The sequence below is a fragment of the Pelodiscus sinensis genome, chromosome 11 (genome assembly GCF_049634645.1).
Source record: "Pelodiscus sinensis isolate JC-2024 chromosome 11, ASM4963464v1, whole genome shotgun sequence".
Lineage (NCBI taxonomy): Eukaryota > Metazoa > Chordata > Testudines > Trionychidae > Pelodiscus > Pelodiscus sinensis.
The window spans coordinates 47,401,954-47,423,583 of record NC_134721.1 but is presented as its reverse complement, the minus strand read 5'-3'; the positions used below and the strand labels follow the sequence as shown (position 1 = coordinate 47,423,583).

The 21,630-nt window shown below is 40.8% G+C and overlaps 2 protein-coding genes across 2 annotated transcripts in view; one reads left to right on the top strand and one right to left on the bottom strand.

The window, feature by feature from the left end:
- The window catches only part of TIMP4 (TIMP metallopeptidase inhibitor 4), a 46,929-nt gene extending 28,218 nt beyond the window's left edge, over positions 1-18,711 (top strand). Inside the window, exons 2-5 of the mRNA XM_006117605.4 lie at positions 1,417-1,514; positions 11,444-11,558; positions 13,838-13,962; positions 15,930-18,711. Of these exons, the coding sequence (XP_006117667.1) occupies positions 1,417-1,514; positions 11,444-11,558; positions 13,838-13,962; positions 15,930-16,127 (536 nt within the window). The 3' untranslated portion in view covers positions 16,128-18,711. The remainder of the gene's footprint in view (positions 1-1,416; positions 1,515-11,443; positions 11,559-13,837; positions 13,963-15,929) is intronic.
- SYN2 (synapsin II) overlaps positions 1-21,630 on the bottom strand; it is a 259,209-nt gene that overhangs the window by 101,509 nt on the left and 136,070 nt on the right. The gene's annotated exons all lie outside the window — the stretch shown is intronic.

The window sequence follows — 21,630 nt, the reverse complement described above, 5'->3', positions numbered from 1 at the left end:
AAGGGTTCCTTGCGGGAAGGGGAACACACACTCTTGCTCTAGCTGGGGAGCAGGAGGGACTTGGCTGCCTGAGACAGGGCAGTGCTGGAGAGCTCTGGCCTGACCTTACTCCCAGGCTGAGGCCAGGCCTGACTGAGTGCACTAGGGCTGCTGTGAAACAGCCAGAATAGGAAAGGGCACCAGGTTCACACCCCCTTGCTAATGCTGAATGGCCATTTCAGACTGCAGTTTGCCCCTGAGGTAAGGGTCTAGATGTAGGGTTGCCAGGTGTTCAGTATTTTTGCCTCCTGTCCAGTAAAAAAATTCAGAGAATACTGGACACCTGAGATGTCTGGTATTTTCTGAATTTTTCCCTAACCAGGAGGCGAAAATACCGGGTACCTGGCAACCCTACAAACACTCAGCACCCGGCCTCCCCTCCCCACCAACACCTCCAACCCTATGTTTACCTGGTTCCCCAAGGCTGCTGGCCCAAAGACCTAGGGCAAAGCTTCCCCTGGGTCTTAGTGCTCAACCGCTTCCCTGTTCCTATCCCTGCACTCACTGTTAAAGGGGACATGCTGGTTTTTTTTGCTCAACACCTTTGTTCTCCCCTCCCTCCCCCCCCGGTCCTTTCAACAGAATTTTTTCCCGGTGTTTTTTTTGGGCTGTGGGGGGTGTTCAGTATTTTCGTTTCAACCATCTGGCAACCCTATCTAGATGGACCGGCAGTGGGTCACTGAGGAAAGGTAGGTATAGCAGGACTGGGAGCTCCCTATCTGGGGAGGACCCTGGAGTGCAGGGCACTGACCTAGGATAATACTAGGAGGACAAGGCACTGTGGGCAGGAAGGGGTTGCTCCAGAGCTAAAGTTCTGATTCCCAGGGTGACCAGCTGGAGGTGCCTTGGGGGGGTGAGTGCTTGCCATGTGATAAAGTTAATGGGAGTTGAATCAGGCCTCCCTATTTTTCAAAGCTCACTAGTAGATTTAGATAACTAATTCTCATTTAACCTTATGTTGCTCTCAACAAAGATTTCCAAAAGAGCCAACCAGGTCCCAATTCCTTCTTAGGCACCAAAATGAAGTGGCTCAGTGGGAGCTGCTGGGTACTGAACTCTTTAAAAAAAAAAATCTCTCTCAAAATCTATACCAGAAATTTTCAAAACCAGGTACTATATGTTGGTTTGTTGAAAACAATGTCATACTTACATGCATATCTATGTCCCTGCATCTCTCTTGTTTTTTCAGGTGTTAACTTAGTCTTGAACAATTTTGTACTAACAAGCTTTAAATGCTATGGAACATTAGATACAATGTTCAATAGAAAAAGGGAGCAATCTGTTATAATGATTTTAATACGTGGAAAAATGTAATATATGGTACTGATGGCACAGTTAGGCATATGATTCAAATAAAATCCTTTTCCCCTCTTGCAGTGATTCGAGCAAAAATATCCAGTGAAAAGGTGGTTCCTGCCAGTGATGACCCTGTTGACACTCACAAAATGATCCGGTATGAAATCAAACAAATAAAGGTACATGGAATCACTTGGTTATTTGACATTCAATACTGATGACTAACGTACCGTGATATGAACCAAGCTCATGCTGATTTCAGTGACAAAATTTCTTTGAATTGGAAGTAGGATCTGGTTGGCCTACAGTTCTATTCATGGATTATTTGCCAATAGACTGATTTTGATAAACAATGTATTTGTTATTCATACTTTTTGATGAATCCCGTGTGTAAATATATTTCAACGTGTGTATTACAGGTGCTTTCCACGGCACAAACATCCAACTTACAAACAGCTGCACATACAAACAAAAGCTCACCTGGAGCATCAGGGAGAAGGCAAGACAAAAGGTCTGTGTCTACACTGGCAAGTTATTCCGGAAAATCAGCCACTTTTCCGGAAAAACTTGCCAGCTGTCTACACTGGCCGCTTGAATTTCCGGAAAATCACTGACAATCTAATGTAAAATCATCAGTGCTTTTCCGGAAAAACTATGCTGCTCCCGTTCGGGCAAAAGTCTTTTTCCAGAAAACTGTTCCGGAAAAGGGCCAGTGTAGACAGCACAGTAGTGTTTTCCGCAAAAAAGCCCCGATCACGAAAATGACGATCGGGGCTTTTTTGCGGAAAAGCGCATCTAGATTGGCCACGGACGCTTTTCCGGAAAAAGTGCTTTTCCAGAAAAGCGTCCTGCCAATCTAGACATGCCTTTCTGGAAATACTTTTAACGGAAAACCTTTTCCGTTAAAAGCATTTCCGGAAAATCATGCCAGTGTAGATGTAGTCAAGGTGTTGGCGGGCATTGCATGTGCTGGCTGGAGGACTAGGAGGTAGGTGTGCAGCCAGTGGCTGGAGAAAAGTGGTGTTCTGAAAGGGAAACCACTGCTTCTCTCCAGCTGCATGGCTGTCCTATGTGCTTCTCCGGAGTCCTCAGCCCACTGGGGGACGGTCCTCAGAGGCTGGGGCTGGCACAGAGCCCACTGGGGGATGGTGGCTAGGAGATACCCGTAAAACCCCTTCAGAATTTCATCATCCTCTAATTAAATCTGCTTTACTCAAACACCAGTATTCAAGGTTAAATAAAAAGCTATTTCTACTATTTTTCATTGCAAATATACAATATTTCAGCTATATTATGGATTAAATAGGCTTTTGTGGGCTAGCCAAGGACCCTAACTACCATTTATAACATTGTTTTTATGGGAAAATGAGTGCCGAGTTCCAATGACTGTACTTCTACGCTGGCACGTGCAAGACTTCTTCCACTCTTTCCTGATTGTATTCTGAGTGTGAGGTGAATGGATAGAGACTATGTGGGACTGTATGGAAGTTACTGGCCAAGCTATGTGCCTTATTGTTATCATTATGGTCATGGTGATAGGAAATCTAGTGGTACTGAATCTGTTTTTGGCCTTGCTGCTGAGCTCATTGGCTGCGTCTAGACTGGCATGATTTTGCGCAAATACTTTTAACGGAAAAGTTTTTCCGTTAAAAGTATTTGCGCAAGAGAGCGTCTATACTGGCATGTGCCTTTGTGCCAAAGATTTGCTTTTGCGCAAACGCATCAGTACCAGTGTAGACGCTCTCTTGCGCAAGAAAACTCTGATGACCTTTTAGCCATCGGGCTTTCTTGCGCAAGAAATTAACTTGGCTGTCTACACTGGCCCTCTTGCGCAAAAATACTTGCGCAAAAGGGCTTATCCCTGAGCAGGAGCATCCGAGTATTTGCGCAAGAACCACTGATTTTGTACAGTACAAAGTCAGTGTTCTTGTGCAAATACTCGTGGCCAGTGTAGAAAGGTGGCAAGATTTTGCGCAAAAGCACTTGCTTTTGCGCAAAATCTTGCCAGTCTAGACGCATCCATTTAGTTCAGACAATCTTGCTGCTACTGATGATGGTAACAAAACAATCTGCAGATTGTTGTGGGAAGGATTGAGAGGGGTATAGATTATGTGAAAAGAAAAGCACATGAATGTACCCAAAAAATCTTCATGAGAAGACTAAAAGATATAGATGAAATCAAATCAGTCTGTTAGCTAAACTATAGGGAAGACAACTGCACTTCCAGTTGTGCTGTACCTAAAATGAACAGAACTCTGGATATTTGCAAAGATGAGAACAGAAGCAATGGTGTTTAAGGGCAACTGATGACGACTTACAAATGAATGTTTGGAACACAACCTGTTTGTAAATTGGAGACTTCCTGTATTTGCAAACTACTCATTATGCATCTTTGATTATTTTCTGCTTGAGCATTTGGGTACCTGAACATTTGATTGCTTTGAGTGTCAGGGAATTGTTTTTACTTTCTGATTGCATGACATAAAATTTACAAAAAAGCAGGCATGTGAACAATGATATTTGCAGAAAAATCAGCCCTCCCTGGATATTTCTACAAAAATCCATCTGTATGCATGTCAGACTCCATGGGAAAATCCAAAATGAAGTATTTCAATCTGGATCTTTTTACCTGAAAGAATTTGAATTATTTTTTTAACTGACCCAAAACATTTTTCCTTTGAATCAATTTTACAGACCATTAAACTACATTTTCATATGAGGAAGACAAGATGAGTGACAGAATATCTTTTATTGCATCAACATCTGTTAGTGAGTGACCTGAGCTTTTGAGCTTTTTTTCAGATCTGGGAAACACATTCCACTATGTCTACACTGGAATAAAATGTCCATGTGGGGATGCCCAGGTCATATGACTCAAGCTCATGTGACTTGGGCTTCGAGGCTGAAAAACTGTTGTGCAGATGTTTGGGCTCAGGTTGGAGCTCAGGCTCTGGGCCCCTCCAAGGAGGCTGGGGGCAGAGCTGGGAAGTCCCATTGCTCCAGACCCAGCCTGAAATTCTCCACAGCAAATATTAGCCCCACAGCCTTGTTTTGTGCCTTGTATAGATGTACCCACAGTGTCATAGCTAAATACAAAGTGAAACAGATTATTTAGAGTAAGTCGTTAACATATTTTAAGGCATAATTCAAGGTGAAGTAACAACCCTCTACTCACATGCGGGACAGGAAGGGATGGAAGAACACCCCTCCCCCCAAGGGGAACATGTTAATAGGTGTTAGATTATTTTTATAAACCATAAATCCACTCTCTCTGTTCAGAGTTTTAGAGTATAGCAAAATTTTGAATGCAAGTTTCCAGGCTCATCTTAACCAGCAGCAATTGATCCTCTCCCACCCTGTGTCTCTAATCTCCTAGGACCAGCACAGCTACAACAATACTGCACACATTTTCCTATGGCACGTTACCCTATAGGAGTTTAAGTTCCAACGCTCATCCGTTTCTAGGGATCAGGTTAATTGGAAGACTACATTTCTCCAATGGCAGTATCGTGATTTCTTCTATTTGAGCAGGATAATGCAGATTCTGCATGCAATATGGGACGTGCAGTCTGGCCCACAGAAGAACACAGGGGCAGTAACCACAACTCCCATAAGGCAATGCATCATACAGACATGCAATTTAATATTGAAATCACTCAAAATGAAGCACTTGGAGTGATTTCAACAAAGTGAAAAGAAACACTTCAGTATCAGGAATGCTGAAATGCTTTATTTTTAATAAAAATATTAAACAAAAGTTTATTTAAATTACCGTTCTGTGACATTTAAGGATGTTAAATTGTGGTTATCTGGCTAATACAATTTGTATCGACTACACAATTAGTGGATAAGGACCACTCTGCAGAGCTGCAGCAGAGTTAGCTCCAGGATCTGGCTTGAGCTGAGACCGAGCAGTCCTGGTTGGTGCCAGCTTCGGGATCCATCCGTGCTGTGCCTCTGCATTTTAAATGTAGTAAGAGCTGCCGGGCTTGTACTACATTTAAAGTGCAGAGGTACAGCATCTAGGATCAGCACAAGCCAGGACTGCTTGGTCCTGGCTTGTGCTAAGTCCAGCAGCCCCTGTTCACAAATTTGCTAGCAGAAACAAATTTGCTAGCAGAAATATTCAAAACTAAATGCAAATTATTATTCACATTTACAAATATTTGCACAGAAACTTGATTCTAAATCACTTGCCTCCATTGAGGAAACAGAAACGAGATTCAACATAGCTCCAATTAAAATTATTAATATAATATACTCTTAGTGGATTGTTTGTGAACGGACACATATTTGCAGATATAACCTCTGAATAACTTAAGATCAATCATATATTCACTAGCAGAAAGGGCTAGATAAGATAAATAAGTTGTTCACTACCTGCGATTTGTCCAGCTCTAGTCATTATAAATAGAGCAACGTGTTTTGAAAAAAAAAAAACTTAATTCTTTTGCAGTTTCTGACTGAAGGGCTGAAGTTACTTAATTTATGATGTGGTCAAAATAGGTTTTTCTCTATTTTGGGGTTCACTTAAGAAGTTCCGGGTTTGGAGTACAAGCATTTATAGTAGACAAGATAGATTGTGGCTAATTGAAGAAATCTTCTTGTTAAGATGTTATGTAATACCTTGTGTATTAGTTTCTACAGCCAAATTCTCCCTGAATATATTTTAAAACAACCACCATAAGCATGTTTGCCATGTTCTCAAAAGAATATTAGCTGTTTTTTAAAAATATTTTATTTACATAAGTTCATTATTGGGATTCCTGTTATATCTAGCAAGGACTTTGATGTTACAAAGCAGATTCATGCAAGTGAAGTCACACACACACAAGTAACCTCTTCCACTTGGGCCCAATTCTATTTTATAACTTTGTTCATTATTTCTCAATCTACAGTCCAGTTCTGCTTTGGTGACAGTTTGAATTTTCTGAAATCCATTCTTGCACAGTTGTGGCCTTTTCCAATTTCCCCAAAATGTTTAGTACTTAGAGGACCCAACTAAAAGCACTGAAGACACTAGGAGTTTTTCATTTAACTTCAGTGGGTTCTGAATTAGGCCCTGAGTAGAGAAACAGTAAATTAGGTATAAGCACATTACTGCTGTTTATTTTTTTAAATAAAAGATATTTTAATAGTTCTATAAGCTGATAAAACAGGAAGATAGTTCACATTTTCTACATTTTGGCTAGACTTGAACTAAAATTTGGATTTCAAGCCTTCACCCTGGAACATCTGTTATTCAGCTGTGTTAGAGCAAAGCTATTTATTACAATATTTATTACTGAGGGTAAGTAGACTTTTAGTTTGAAGTGATGATGTCCTATACTCCAAAGTGTAATAACCAACATGAGATTAAGCAGAACTGCACATTTAATGGGACAAATATAAATTCAATATGCTATTTCTAACAAATAGTTATAAAGTCATCTTTGCACTCACTTTCTCTCTCAGTCTGATAACAAGTTTCCTAATCTACTGTTTTCTAAAGCTTTGTCTAAACAGGCAACTGAACCACAAAACATTTGTCTTTCAGAGATGTTAAAATGACACCAAAAGAGAAAAAGTTTTACTACTGATAAGTGCCAGTGTGAACAGCACTTTGTCAGCTGGAGTGCTCTGCTGATGACAAAGCTTAAGCCACTCATTGGGGTGGAAGTATTTTGTTGGCAAAAAAGCCAACCGACAAACAGCTCTGACACTGAAACTTTTAGTGGCAGAGTTGTACCACACAGCTGCTTTGTTAAAAGTTGTATTCTATAGCCAAAGATTATGTATTAGAGAGAAAAGGTGAGGTCGTATCTTTTATTGGACCAGCTTCTGCTAATGAGAAAAACAAGCTTTTGAGTTTACACAGAGCTGTTCTTAGAGCTGAGAAATGTACCCAGTGTCACAACTAACACAAGATGGAACAAATTGTTTAGAAAAGTCATTAACACATATTTCAAGGGGAGTTTTCAAGGCATAGTGGCCTTTTAACACCTCTCCAGTTATAGGGCAGAAGGAAAAGAAAGGGGAAAAATAGGGTAGCTGGGAGTCAGGATATATGGTGTTATAGATTGTCCTTATAAGTCATTACAATGTAGGGGCTGGTGGTGAAAATCAACAAGACTAGCTGTGGGTTAATCTAGTACTTCACTTGCATAAATGTCTAGTAAAGGTATGACTCAGGTCCAGTACTGGCACGATCAATATGAAACACTTAACTGAACCAGAATTATGCAGAAATCAATTTAAACTGTATTTCATGTGGAATAGTGGCCTTGAGTTAATGAGACCTAATTAGAAGAACTTGGTTAGCAAAGCATTAGTTTCTGAAGACCTCACTTCCTGTCTTTTCCCAATGTCAGACTACATGATTTAATGATTCCCTTTTCTTGCCTTAAAAAACCTATAACTCTACAAAATACTCCTCAAACACAACCTTTAAATTTTCTGCTGAACACTTTTGTGCCATTAGGCCAGAATGTATCCCTTTGGACATCCTCAAATAATCTCTCCCCTCATATGGGATACTTCTACGCAGCTTTTTGGAGAGTCTGAGTAGAAGCTCTCGAAAAATAGCTGTAGAGTTAGCACTTCCAAGCTGAGGCTAAGACTGGTGCTCCAAAGCCTAGTGAGGTGGGGGTGAACTTCAGAACCCAAGCGCCAGTCTGAGCCAGAATTTCAAAGCACTGTATCAGTTGCTTGAACAAACTATGAAGTCACAAAATCTATTATGGGAAAGTTAGTAAAGCTGAACGCAAAGTGCTAGCTTTACTGATACCCTTTTATTTATGCATGAGTTGCAAAACTTTTTGTCACTCTCATAGATCTCACTAGTGATTAAATTTTACATATAGCTACAACTGTACTAAGAAAAATGCTGCTCCCCCTTTTCCACCTACACCCAGAGGGAGGAGGAGAAATGGGGCTATTAAGTACATTTCAAACAGAGTTTCTTTAAGCTATTTCTCACAGAAAAATTACTGTTACATTAATTTTTATGTTTAAAGTATTACAGAGAAGCTGAAGTTTAGAAGATTTAAAGTATCAAAATGTTCACTATTTTGACACTACATATTAGCAGAATTAAATATTTTTGTAACTATTGGGAATACAATTTTATTACTAATCTCACAAGCAGTTCACATTACATGGTACAAAGATGTAGTGACACTTTGTACTCTTGTTTTATATTTACTGACAGGCATTTAAATTTAAGTAAGATAGTATTTTTTCTAGTTGCTGTTCCTTTATTTCACTGGAAAAATATTTAGAGGATTGCACTAAAAGGGTAGAAAGTGATCTATTAGTGGATATTTACTTTTATAATGTAAATAACAGTCCAGATTTTGTCACCCATTCTTGCATAGTAAGGTACATAATGTAAGTAGTTCTGCTGTCTTTAAGGGGACTGCTTATGTGTCCGGACACTGCTAAAAATAAGTATGGTAGAATGAGGCCCATATAAACAACACCATTCAACAAGAAACCACTGAACTTTACACACCTTAACTGATATACGGAGGAAATTCAATTCTAGTACACATGAATGTAGTTCCAATTCCAGGGCTGAACTTAGGGCACAAATGAAAAACTGGGAGACACATTGCAAGAGAACTGCAAGCTCATTTAGTGAGAAATACAGCAAGTGTTCGCACAGAGCAAGAATCCTGCGCAACTGCTCAGGAAAGGAAGAACATGCCTCATACAACTGAAAATGCCTGGCAAATATAGCAGGTAGAATGTAATTAACAAAACTGAACTTAATCAGGACATGGAGAAAAATACCATGAGGTTTTTAAAAGACTACAAGTGGCCATGGGCTCAGTTATATACAGGCAGTCCCCGGGTTACGTACAAGATAGGGACTGTAGGTTTGTTCTTAAGTTGAATTTGTTTGTAAGTCGGAACTGGTACATATTGTAGGGGAAACTCTAGCCAAACATTTCTCCAGAGCTCAGTTTTATTCTCCCACACCTCACTTCCCTCAGTCCTTTATTCTCAAGCTGAGGTGTCTGCTGAGAAAAGCCACTCCGCGTCTCCTTGGTCTGCTGGGGGGGGGGGGGGGGGGGGGGGCGCTAGCTTCGCGTCTCCCTGGTCTGCTGGGGGGAAGCAGCTAGTGCGGGGTTGCCTCACCCCGTTTGTAACTAGGGATCCTATGTAAGTCGGATCCATGTAACCTGGGGACTGCCTGTATCTCAGTGCCACAACAAGTGCCTGAACATAGCGTTCTCTAATATTATGCTGGCCTGTGACTACAGAGAGAATTCCAGCTACTGAATTGCCAGTATCACTGTCTGTAGTCATTAGGACTTCCTGCGATGTCACCCATCTAGAGAAGGGATCCAACTGAGATAGATCACAGTGGTTCACAGCGTTTTCAGGTATCTAAAAGGGTGTCATAAGGAGGAGGGAGAAAACTTGTTCATCTTGGCTTCTGAGGATAGAACAAGAAGCAATGGGCTTAAACTGCAGCAAGGGAGGTTTAGGTTGGACATTAGGAAAAAGTTTCTAACTGTCAGGGTGGTCAAACACTGGAATGAACTGCCCAGGGAGGTTGTGGAATCCCCATCTGTGGAGATATTTAAGAGTAGGTTAGATAAATGTCTATCAGAAATGGTCTAGACAGTATTTGGTCCTACCGTGAGGGCAGGGGACTGGACTTGATGACCACTCGAGGTCCCTTCGAGTTCTAGTATTCTATGATTCTGTGTGCTAGCTCCTTTCCCCCTCCTCAGCCCAGCTGAGCAGCATGCTGGCTCCTGCCTCTCTCCCCCCTCGCATCCCAGATGAGCCACACACTGGCTCCTATACGTCCCTACCTCCCAGCAGCGCAGCTAAGCCTTGTGCTGGCTCCCATCCCATCACCCACCCTAGCATCCCAACTGAGCTGTGCGCCAACTCCTAGGCCTCTGTCCCCTGCAGCACACCAAGACTCTCTGATCCTGATCCTGGAACATCCATGGTCATGCCGGACCATGGATGTTGCTGGACCAGAGAATCCTGGATTTTAGAGGTACAACCTGTAGTGTCTTTGCAACATTCACGTGGTTCTGCTGCTCTCTCTGGCCATATTATAGAGAGGATTGTGTGTATCTGAACAAGACTTGGAGGCTAGCTACTTTGACTTAATTTTCTTTAATGTAAATATATATAAATGACTCAAGTTGTGATTTAATCATTTAGTGCTGCCTTATTTTGTTTGCTTGGGCAACTCTCTGCATTAGGCATAGAACACTTTTCAGTCTAGGTGTTTATTGCTTGTACAAAGTATTTCAGATTGATGGAAGACATTAGATGACAAAGAGTCAATGGCAACACTCAACTCTTGTCTCTCTTCTCATTTCTTAATCAAGAGGCTTAAGAAAACCAACACGTTTATAATATATGTGCAAGCCCCACACAGTATGTAAATCTCCTGAGTAGAATTCGAATATGGCAATTTTTTCTCAGTAATTCCAACTGCACTTGGAAGCTGTGAACCTTGCAACTGTCAACACACAGCACGATGCAACCAAAAGGGGCCTCCTCTATGACGGAGTTTCAGTTATGTCACCGTAGGTGATGATAGGCATTCTGAAATTGATTAGCACCTCTCACGGTTGGGTGCAATTAAAGTTGTTTGCAAACATCAATTGAAAAAAGCATTTCAGAACTGAGTAAAGTGCTATTTGTAAAGCACGCTGCATATCGTGCATGGGCTTTGTTACTAAATCTTCCCATTTCTGTTGAGTGCTGCAGGCTCTAATCTTTAAGGGCCTGTTCCTGTAGTCCTTATGAAGGCAAAACTCCCATTATTCATATGCCAAAATCAAAGCAGGCCAAGTTCTGGCCCTGGCTGTGTCTAGGAAGCGAAGGTAATGAAGTTATGCAGAAGTATACTTTGTTCCACTCAGGATCTTCCACTGTATTACTAGTGGATCTATCTTGTGTGAAACACATACGTGGAGGAGCATGTTCTTATGCAGATTCAAACTTCACAGCTTGAGCTCATCCCTATTTCAAAGAGATGCATCAAGGCACTGTTTGTCACTGCCCATAGGAGCTGCTGAGCTTGAACATTCTGTTCAATTATTGTTTAGCTACTCTCTAGGCACAATAACACTTTTTTTTTAAATTTCAGATGTTTAAAGGATTTGAAAAACTGAAAGATGTTCAGTATGTGTATACTCCTTTTGATTCATCTCTCTGTGGAGTGAAACTAGAAGCTAACAACAAGAAACAATATCTCCTCACAGGTAAAATACAAACAAATCTTAACATATATGATATATTTGGTACATAGTCAACTCAATCAATACCATACCTATACCAATAACACTGTTTAGGGATTGATTGAGTTGACTTTGTACCAAATATATCATTAAGAATGCAATGAATAATTTATGGACAGCCAAGTGATGCCATTATGAAAATCTAGAGTAACATTCTGATAACACCACCTTGGTTTTATATATGTAGAGCCCTGCAAATCTGATATCCACTTTATAGCTACAGATACACATATCAAGAGATGTGGATGGACCATTTGTCTATGGATCATTTTTGTGGATTGGACGTGGATACAAATTTTATATTCATCGAGTGGATGACAGACTTGCTGGGTGGTGCAGCCAGCCCTGTGCTCCCGGAAGGGACGGAGCTGCAGCAGCCAGTCCTCAGCGCTGCTCAGAGTGGGCCACACTGGCACCCGGACCTTCTCACCTCCCAACCAGCCCTGAGAACAGCCTGGAGTGTGCCGTGCAGAACTCTGGTGGTGATTTAAAGGGCCTGGGCTCTGTATGCTGCTGCTCCTATGGTAGTGGTGGCTGGGAGCCCTGAGCCCTTTTGAATCGCCAGGCCCTGGGGCAACTGCCCTTTTTGCACCCCTCAGTCAGCGGGCCTGGTAGTGATGCAGGGCTCTTTATATAGTGCCTTTCATCTTTCAGCAGTACATGTCAACAACAAACCATCAACAAAGGAGGTCACTATTAGGGTTGCCAGGTGTCTGGTTTTGAACCAGACAGTCCAGTACTTGAGCTTTCTGTTCGTGAATATAAATGAGAAAATATCAATGTCCGGTATTTTCTAAATAAGATGTAATGTAGATTGTGATGTAATGTCAAGTGTGTCCGGTATTTTTGTTGAAACCATCTGGCAACCCTAGTCACTATCGCTGTGTAAATTACTATTTCTTTTTCAAAGGGTGGACTTTCACTAACAAGGCTCAGTCCATTATTTTGTCATATTATTAAATTAAGCCCTAATCCTACAAATAATTTCACACTGGTGATCCCAGTGAGTTGAACTGGATTACTCACTTGCCAACTATTTCTTTCCTTAATTACATCAGCATCTTTAGAGAGATTAGGAGGCTGTGGCCCCAGCTTGCTATGCTCACCAACCCCCGCTCTCTTTGGGGGTAGGTGTCTGGCCCGGGGAGGGGGAGCAGCGGGCTGAGGGCAGAGTGTCTGGCCAGAGGGCAAGATCAGGGTAGGCATCTGGCTAGGGAGAGGGTGCAAGATCAGGGGAAGGTGCAGGAGCAGGCTGGTGGTGCAGGGTCTCAGTGGATACAGTGAATGAGGGGGCTAGGGCAGTGAGGTCTCGGCAGGGTAGTGAGTGAGGGAGCAGGGGGTGCAGGGTCTCAGGTTGAGGAATATGAGCGAGAAGGTTGGGAATGCAGGGTCTCAGCTCAGGGGATGTGTGAGAAGTTTGGGATCTGGGGAAAGGGTGCAGTTCCTGCACCCCCGGGAGGGAAAGGCAGGAAGGCCACACTGCTCCCACACCCCTGGGGGAGAAGGGAGGGAATGGGGTGGCCATGCAGCTCCAGTCCCCTCCAAATCACATAGCTCCTGGCACCCCCAGGAGGAGGTGGTGGAAGGGGAGGCCGCCCCAGTAGAAGGAGGGGGAGGCCATGTGGCTCCCAGCCTCTGGAGTGGGGAGGGTACGCAGCTCCCAGCCCCCTCAGGAGGGTGAAGGGAGGAGGCTGTGTGGCTCCTGCCCCCTCAGGAGAGGTTGAGGGGGAGGCCACGCAGCTCCTAGCCCCCCCAGCAGGAAAGATGAGGGGAGATTACATGACTTCTGGCCCTCCCAGGGGGGAGGAAGGCCCTGCAGCCCCCCCAAGAGGGGGGTGGAGGGATGCTGCATGGCTCCTGCCCAGTCAGAGCAAAGGGGAGGGGGGAGGCTGCACAGCTTTTGGCATCCCGACCAAGGATGGGAGGGGGGCACACGGCTTCCACCCCGTGGCACCTGGGAAGGAGGGAGGAAGGAGGCAGGGCATCTGAGTGCAGAGGCGGCAGCGGAACACAGATGACATCATACAAGTCTTTCTTAACATTTTTCAATCTGCATTAAACAGCACGATAGTTATGATGAGCAGTTGTACTCACTGTTTAAACAACAGTTCCTGAAAAAAATGTGTGAAATTGATTTATTTTGAGCTATAAGTTTCAAACTTCAGAGGCTCCTCACAATGCAGACTAGGGTTTACAGTACAATCCTATTCATAAACTTTATATATTGTTTCTCTCCCCTGTAGGCCAAATATTACATGATGGTAAAGTTCTCATCCATTTATGCAATTACATTGAATCGTGGGATGATCTATCCTTGTCTCAAAAGAAGAGTCTTAACCAGAGATACCAAATGGGCTGTGGCTGCAAAGTAAGTTTAAAAATTGACAATAACAGTGAGTGTCTAATATGTTCAAAGCTCAGCAAATAGGAATTTTTTGGAAATTGCAAAAACATGGTCTGACGTATATTACATTTTATAAATTATTTACTTTTCATATTGTCGAGGCTATTCCCCACTCTGGCACTCTGAGTGCAGAAGGTGGGGGCCTGCAAGAAACCTTAACAATACTTTGCCTCTATACGCTTCTGCTTAGAAACTCCCCGAGGTCACAGATTCCCTGACTTTGGGAGGTATGCTGCCCACTGCCCATGTGAAAAAAAACCCTTCTCTTGAATCCAGGAAGAAATCACTTGGGAACTTTTTCTAGAAGTACCTGAAGCTCTTTTACCACAAGAGAGCTTGAGGAAAACGAACAAAAACAAACAAACAAACTGTAATCTCTGAGAGCCGACTTCTCAGTCTTAGACAGACACACAAAGACCTCCTATTACCTTCCAGGACTCAAGAATCAGAATATAGTATTTAAAAAGGTGATTTTATTGACAAAACAAAAAGATATAATTGGTAAAGCACACTTGGCTGCAAAGTGCTATAAAGGAACAGAGGAGTAAGGGGGGAACAGATTAAAACGCAGAAAACTGCTTTAGTGCAGCGTGTAGGAGGGGAGGGGGCACATGGACTCAGCGCAGAGGAGTTTAATCAAGCAACAAAACAAAGAAAATAACCTGGTTATGTCTAACTAAAAGCATTCTCTATCTACTCACATATTTGAATTTGCAAGGACCAGTCCAATTCTAGACACAAGTATTCATTTTTTAGACATGGTCATCCCTGCCAGGTTCAATTAATCTTTTCCTCTAGCTCCTGGTTTTAACTCCCCAAAAGAAAAGAAAACAGGCAGACTGCCTTTCAATTCAAATGTCAACACTGCCCTCTAATTGGTTTTCCTGGCTCCCTGCTAACACCTCCTAGCTACCTGGTTCTTTTCAGGTGCTCTGAGTTTAGCCCTTTATAGCAGGGGTGAGCAATAATTTTTGATAGGGTGGGCCACTCCAAAAATCTGGAAAGTGGTAGAGGGCTGCACTCTTCCAGTATATTAATGGAGGAGATGCAGGTATGTGGGATGGAGATTGGGTGCAGAAGGGAGCTTGGGGTAAGGGATTGGGGTGCAGGAGGGAGAATGTGGTCTGGGAAGGAGTTTGGGTGAAGGAGGCAATTGTGACCTAGGGCAGGAGACTGGGGTGCAGGGGTTTGGTTTGTAACTTAGGGTAAAAGGGGATTGTGATCGGGGCAGGGATTTGGGTGCCAGATCTTGGAGAGGCCATGGGTGAAGGAGGGAACCCGAGGGTTTGGTTATGTTGAGTGGGGGGCAGAGGGCGGGGTGCCAAAGGCAGGCTCCGGCCAGGAGACCTAACAGCCAGCAACCCAACCAGTCTGCCTGCTAAGGCTTGAAGAGCTTAAAAAGTTTTTCAGCCAGCCTGCCTACCTGCCTGATGCCTGCCACAGGCTGCCCAGCCATGTGCTTGTGTGAATAACTAAGCCAGAGGGGAGGGAACTAGTGCTTTGTGGCTGCCTTTATTCAAACAGGCAGCTCCCATTGGCCAGTTTCTGGCCAGAAGCTGGCCAATGGCATTGTGCTTTGGGCTGGAGTTACACCTGATGCCTTCCCCCCTCCCAGTTTTTGAAGAGAAATAGCCCTGCAGCCACTTTTCTGAGTGTCATGCGGGGCTGTGGAACAAGCAGGGGCTTCCCACAGTGACTGCGGGCTGTGTTCAGTGGCTTGGTGGGTCAGATCCGGCCCGTGGGGCCGTATTTTGCCCAGGCCTGCTTTACAGGCAGTACTCCTCTCATCCATCACACACATAATAACTACTTATTTCAAGATCAGTACAGATATTGTGGGTAAATATTCATATGCTGAAAATGTGAAAACTGTCATTCCAATGGAAATTTTGATAAGTACACTGAATTAATTTCATATTTTTTACATTTAGATTACTACCTGCTACATGGTGCCCTGCTCAATCACTACACCAAATGAGTGTCTCTGGACGGACTGGCTCATAGAAAGAAAACTATATGGGCATCAAGCCAAGCATTATGCCTGTATCAAGCGAAGTGATGGCACTTGCAGCTGGTACAGAGGTGGGCCCCCTCCAGAGAAAGAGTTTACTGACATCAGTGAGCCTTAAAATGATCACTTCTTAAAAAGCCTGGGAGGCTAATTCCATCAAACGTTGCACACTCACAGCTTTGAACTGCCGACATCTTATGTATCTGTTGGTTAGAAATAGAAGCAAAGTGTGCTGTGCAATTGTGCAATTTGTGGAATTGGCACCCAGCCAAGAAGAGAAACAAATCTCTCGGGGGTAGCTTATAAAGTTCTGCTTCGTATACAGGGATTTAGTTGAGAATGTTCCTTGAGGCATAACAACTTTCCTTTTTACCAATATGAATGCAGAAGAACAAAAGAATGATCAGATTTTTGCCCCTTATTCCAGTTACCTAGCAGATTAAGAAAACCCCGTGACTCAGTCCAAAACAGTCTGATACACAAAGAATGTTTTATACAATTATTTTTTCAGCATAGCTGCCGTCTGATAAAATAATTATTGTACAGTATATATGTAAAGTATTATAACAATGTAAAAATATCAAAGGTCCAAGTTTTCTTCATATTTGTGAAAACTAAACTTTTTTTGTGATTGAAAACTTTTGTTCTTTTTTGTATACTACTTACATGTCATATTTCTTACCCATGTATTATAACATTTCTTAGTAATTAGGTTAAATATATATATATTTGATAATCACAAATGCCTTTGTCCAATTCATTGATTTAGTGGATTGGCATATACTGTAAAGAGAAAAGTTCTAATGCTTAGGTATTGCACCAATAGAAATATTGTGTGAATATGCACCCTTAGACAGTAAGATTTATAGGAAAGTTCAAGCATAAACATTGTCAGTGTAGCCACCGCAGCTCGTAATGCCTCCGTACATGTGTGACTATATAATTATCATATTTCACTTCTGTTATAAGTGCTGCTTTTAGTCTGAGTGACTTTAAAGAACCCCAAGTATTTATTTGATTGTTTGGATTTTGATACAAAATTTACCATTTCTGGATAGTCAAATGTTCTGTCATAATGAGTATCACAGCTTACAAAAATGTACCGCAAAAGTATTATCTTTTTGAAGGCTAGAGAAAAAGGGCAAGATGTAAAGATTTAAACAAATAATACTGATCAAGCGTATGAATATTTCCACAGGTTTTTAAGTTTGCAGAGGCAAATTAATAAGGGATGCACCAAGGCTGAGAATAATTATCCAGATCTAGCTGATTATCTGTGTTTGAAAAACTGAGCAGGAATCCTCATGAGATAAGGCTCTTTTGTGACATTTCTAATACCTTCTGAATCTGGTCAAAGTAAATAACACCTAAAAACCACTCTGTTCCTCACTGTCCTTTGGAATTTCACCATGTAGATTCCAGATATGTCTAGAATTAATGCAAAGAAAGCAGACATAAGAGACCTAAGTAAAATAGCTAGCTTAACTTATGTTGAACTTCAGCAAGACGTAGTTCAGGTTTATTAGAGACATTTATTATTTTATAGAAACCTATTCATCTACCTCTAGTATTGTAACAGTTCCCAAACTAGTGAATGATACACTAATAGAGTAAATGATCTTTAAAATTGTTATAGTCTATGGGGCTAAGAAACCTATTTTCTGAGTACCAGTACCAATGATGATGCACTTTTTTTAGGACGAAAAGTTGAGATAAGATCAGAGTTTGCATCTACATTTGCTTATGCTTTTTGCTTTACATTAAAACAAAGTAGTGTTATGTAGTTACCAAAGTATGGAAAACATGTTGTCCTTAATCTATATAAAATGTATTAAATATCAATGATAATCATTCAAGAAAGGTGTATCATTTTAGTTTCAAAAGCACACAATCTGGGTGATAAAGCCCATTATTTCTTGAAAAAATGTGGATTACCAATATTATTTAATAATCAACATTTCACTTTTTTTGGGCCAACTTTTTAATGCTTTATCTTATGGCAATGCAATAAAATACCTTTAATTTCTTCTTATAACCATACCCATCCATAAACTTCTAAAAATGTAGTTTGCAAAGTCTATTTTATCCACAGATTTGTTGTTATGATTATTTATAAAGCTGCATGCTGAGAAAGCTATGCTTTTTTCAAAAAAAAAAAAAAAATGATGTGCAGATAAAAGTTGCAGAAGTGTGATTTACTGCTAGTGCAGTGCAGATAATTGACTATACTCTGTAGGTATGTAATTAACTAGAACTCATTGCCTTCTGTCATACCAAAACAATTGCTAGGATAAAGCTGCAATAGCTTTATGATCATACATATTTTCTATCAAACACCTGGCTAATAGTCTATAGTACATGTATAGTGGAGTATTTTGTTTTCAAATAATTTTATTGTAATGGTGCACTTTGAACAGCACTATGTAGTAAATGGATATCTTCTGCTCTATAATTTGCTTATTGTAGTTCTGTGTGTATTTTAAAATTATACAATAAGCAGGCATTAAATTCAATGAGCATAACATACATTGCCTTCTTTCATCCTATAAGATTTTCTTCAGTACTTTTATATGATTTATATTTCAAGTGAAACTCTAAATAAGAATTTTACTATATGAAATACTAGTTTGCTATATTCAGTCTATCAAATATTTTACAACTGATTTGCCATAATCTGTCCAATACAAGATGTTTCAAACTAATGTCTGTCAAGTCTGATTTCTTTTTTAACTTAAATCTATTTAGATTTTCCATTGTGGAGAACAGAGAATCCATCTATTATCAATAAAGAGGGGATGTAGAGCTTTAAAAGGACACTTCAAAATTAGTGCTTATTCTACTGAGACTCAGAGAAGTAACTGTGTTAGTCTGTAACTGAAAAAAATTAAAGAAACAATGAATGGTCTTTCAGCACCTTAAAGACTAACAAAAAATATAGATAGATGGTATGCTCGTGATGCTCAAAATGTAGATGGAAAGCTAATGACACCATCTGTATTTTTTGTTAGTCTCTAAGGTGCTGCAGGGACATTCGTTGTCTTTTAAGTTATTTTACTGAGAGTTTGTCTATACTTACCAGGGTTTTGCTGTGTGGCAATCAATCCCCTTGGGGTCAATTTGCTAAATTGACCACTGATCACTCTCTTGTCTACTCGGATACGTCACCTAAACAAGATGCATAAGGGAAGTTGACAGGAGAGCTTCTCCCATCAATGAAGCATGGTGTAGATACTGCAATAAGTCCACCTAAGCTATGTCAGCTCCAGCTGGACTTGTGTAAATTAGGCTGAACTTTCCCCATAGGGTAGACCAGGCCCTTGATTCAGCATTGACAAAGACTTTAAAGGAAAAAATCAACTACAGTAAAGCTTTCTAAGTGAATTTTCATAATAAGATTTTCATACTATTAGCATTCATTTATTGCAACCTACAATTTTAAAAAGAGAATGTCCACTTTCAAGTTCCTAAACCTTTAGTGTGGGTGTGGGGGTTATATGGAAGGTTGAGGATTAAATACAGCTTATTATGGCATTTGGTCTTGATTTGAATATAATTCATCTCACTTATTCACATTTATAAAACATAACAGAAGGGAAGCTGGGTGACAGATACAAAGGAATAAAAAAAAATAAAGGTAATTACTTGAAATCATTTAGCTATGACTACGTCTATACTGTACCTTTTTCCTGCAAAAGCTAATGCAAAAGAAGCGTGGAGTAGAATACACCGTGCTTCATTTCCATAGTTGATTAGGGTCTGTTTTTGCGCAAGAGACTTTTGTGCAAAAAGGAGCTGTGTAGATGGCTCCTTTTTGCACAAAATCCCCCTGTTGCAAAAGAGCCGTTCTTCCTGAAAAAATGAGGAAGAATGGCTCTTGTGCAAGACGGGGTTTTTGCGCAAAAAGGAGCTGTCTACACAGTTCCTTTTTGCACACAAGCCTCTTGCACAAAAACAGCCCCTAATTAATTATGCAAATGAAGCACAGCAATATTCTGTTCTGGGCTTCATTTGCATAAGCTTTTGCGGAAAAAGGGTGCAGTATAGACGCAGCCTAAGAGTGCTAAATACTGTCTTGATTTTCTTAAATCCTTCTAATTAAATATTATCAATGTCCTTCAAATAAGCCTGAAAAGGCCACTATTTCACATCAGAGAATGTAAGAAGGCATAAATGTCACGAAAAAAAAAAAAAAAGAAAACTAATTCCTGAAAGGAAAGCTGCAGACATATGACTCAAGCAGTGATGAGTTCAGAAAACACTATTTTCTACTATTTTAATCAGTTATTTTAGTGAAATGTCATAGCTCCAAAATTTTCCATTAGAGCAGCTCCTAAGCTTGCATCGCAAAATGGTATCTTTGTTTACATACCTTTTATTGCCTTTGGAAAAACAGTACAAGAGAGCAAGGCACAAATGATCACTAGAGCATGAAAGTAAAAGAAACAGAAGCATAACAGTACATCAGATCCGCTGAGTTCAAAACTTCCGATCCTGAGAGCTTTGGAATACCCTCCCAAGATACATAGGTTTAAATAGGAGAAAACAAGTTCTAGTTTATGCCTGGAGAAGCAGCAGGACCAGGCTGTGTTTAGACTACACCTCTCTGTCGACAGAGAGATGTAGATTAGGCATGTTGAAATTGCTAATGAAGCAGGGATTTAAATATCCCACGCTTCATTAGCATAAACATGGCCGCTGCTTTTTTCAAAACGGAGATTTTTTGAAAAAAATGGCAGTCTAGACGTGGATCTGTCAAAAATAAACCCTTTTTCGACAGATCCTGTAAACCTCATTTTTTGAGGAAGACAGGATCTGTTGAAAAAGGGTTTATTTTCAATGGAGCACGTCTAGACTGCCAGTTTTTTCGAAAAAGCTCCATTTTGAAAAAAGTGGCAGCCATGTTTATGCTAATGAAGCATGGGATATTTAAATCCCTGCTTCATTAGCAATTTCGACGTGCCTAATCTACATCTCTCTGTCAACAGAGAGGTATAGTCTAAACGTAGCCCCAGGATTACCAGGAAGAGAAGAAAAAGACCTTAAAAATCAGAAATTATCTGTATAGGCAAAAGCAATCTCAAACCAAGCTGGAAATGGATAACTTGCAATAAATTGAAAATAATTATTCATTACCCCAATACAGCTTCAGCTCATCTACTGAAAAAACTCTCCCCATGAGATCATATTATATCTCTCCACAGAAATTCCAATAAAAATCAACTAGCACTTTTTTCTGACACACAGAATTTCCAAAACTTCCTCCAGAGGTAAAAACAAACAAACAAATTTGCATCTAACTTTCCTCAGTCATTGTACCACATATGAAATATACATGACAATCGAATATAGAGACAAAAAAGAGTTGTTTTCAAAATAATCATTATATAGGACATAGTTAACCCTCCATGAACAGAGTCAACCTTTTTGCTATCAGAAGTTCAACAATATGCAAAATAAATAATGTCCTTGTTCCAATTGCTGTACAGGACACAAAGAGGTGAGGGAAGAGGACAGGAAACAACTCTCAAATACAGTATTTTCACAATCCCATCATCCATAAAACAATATTTTATGCACTCATAAGCAAGAACACATTAAGAGCTTTTCAATTTTTCATTTCA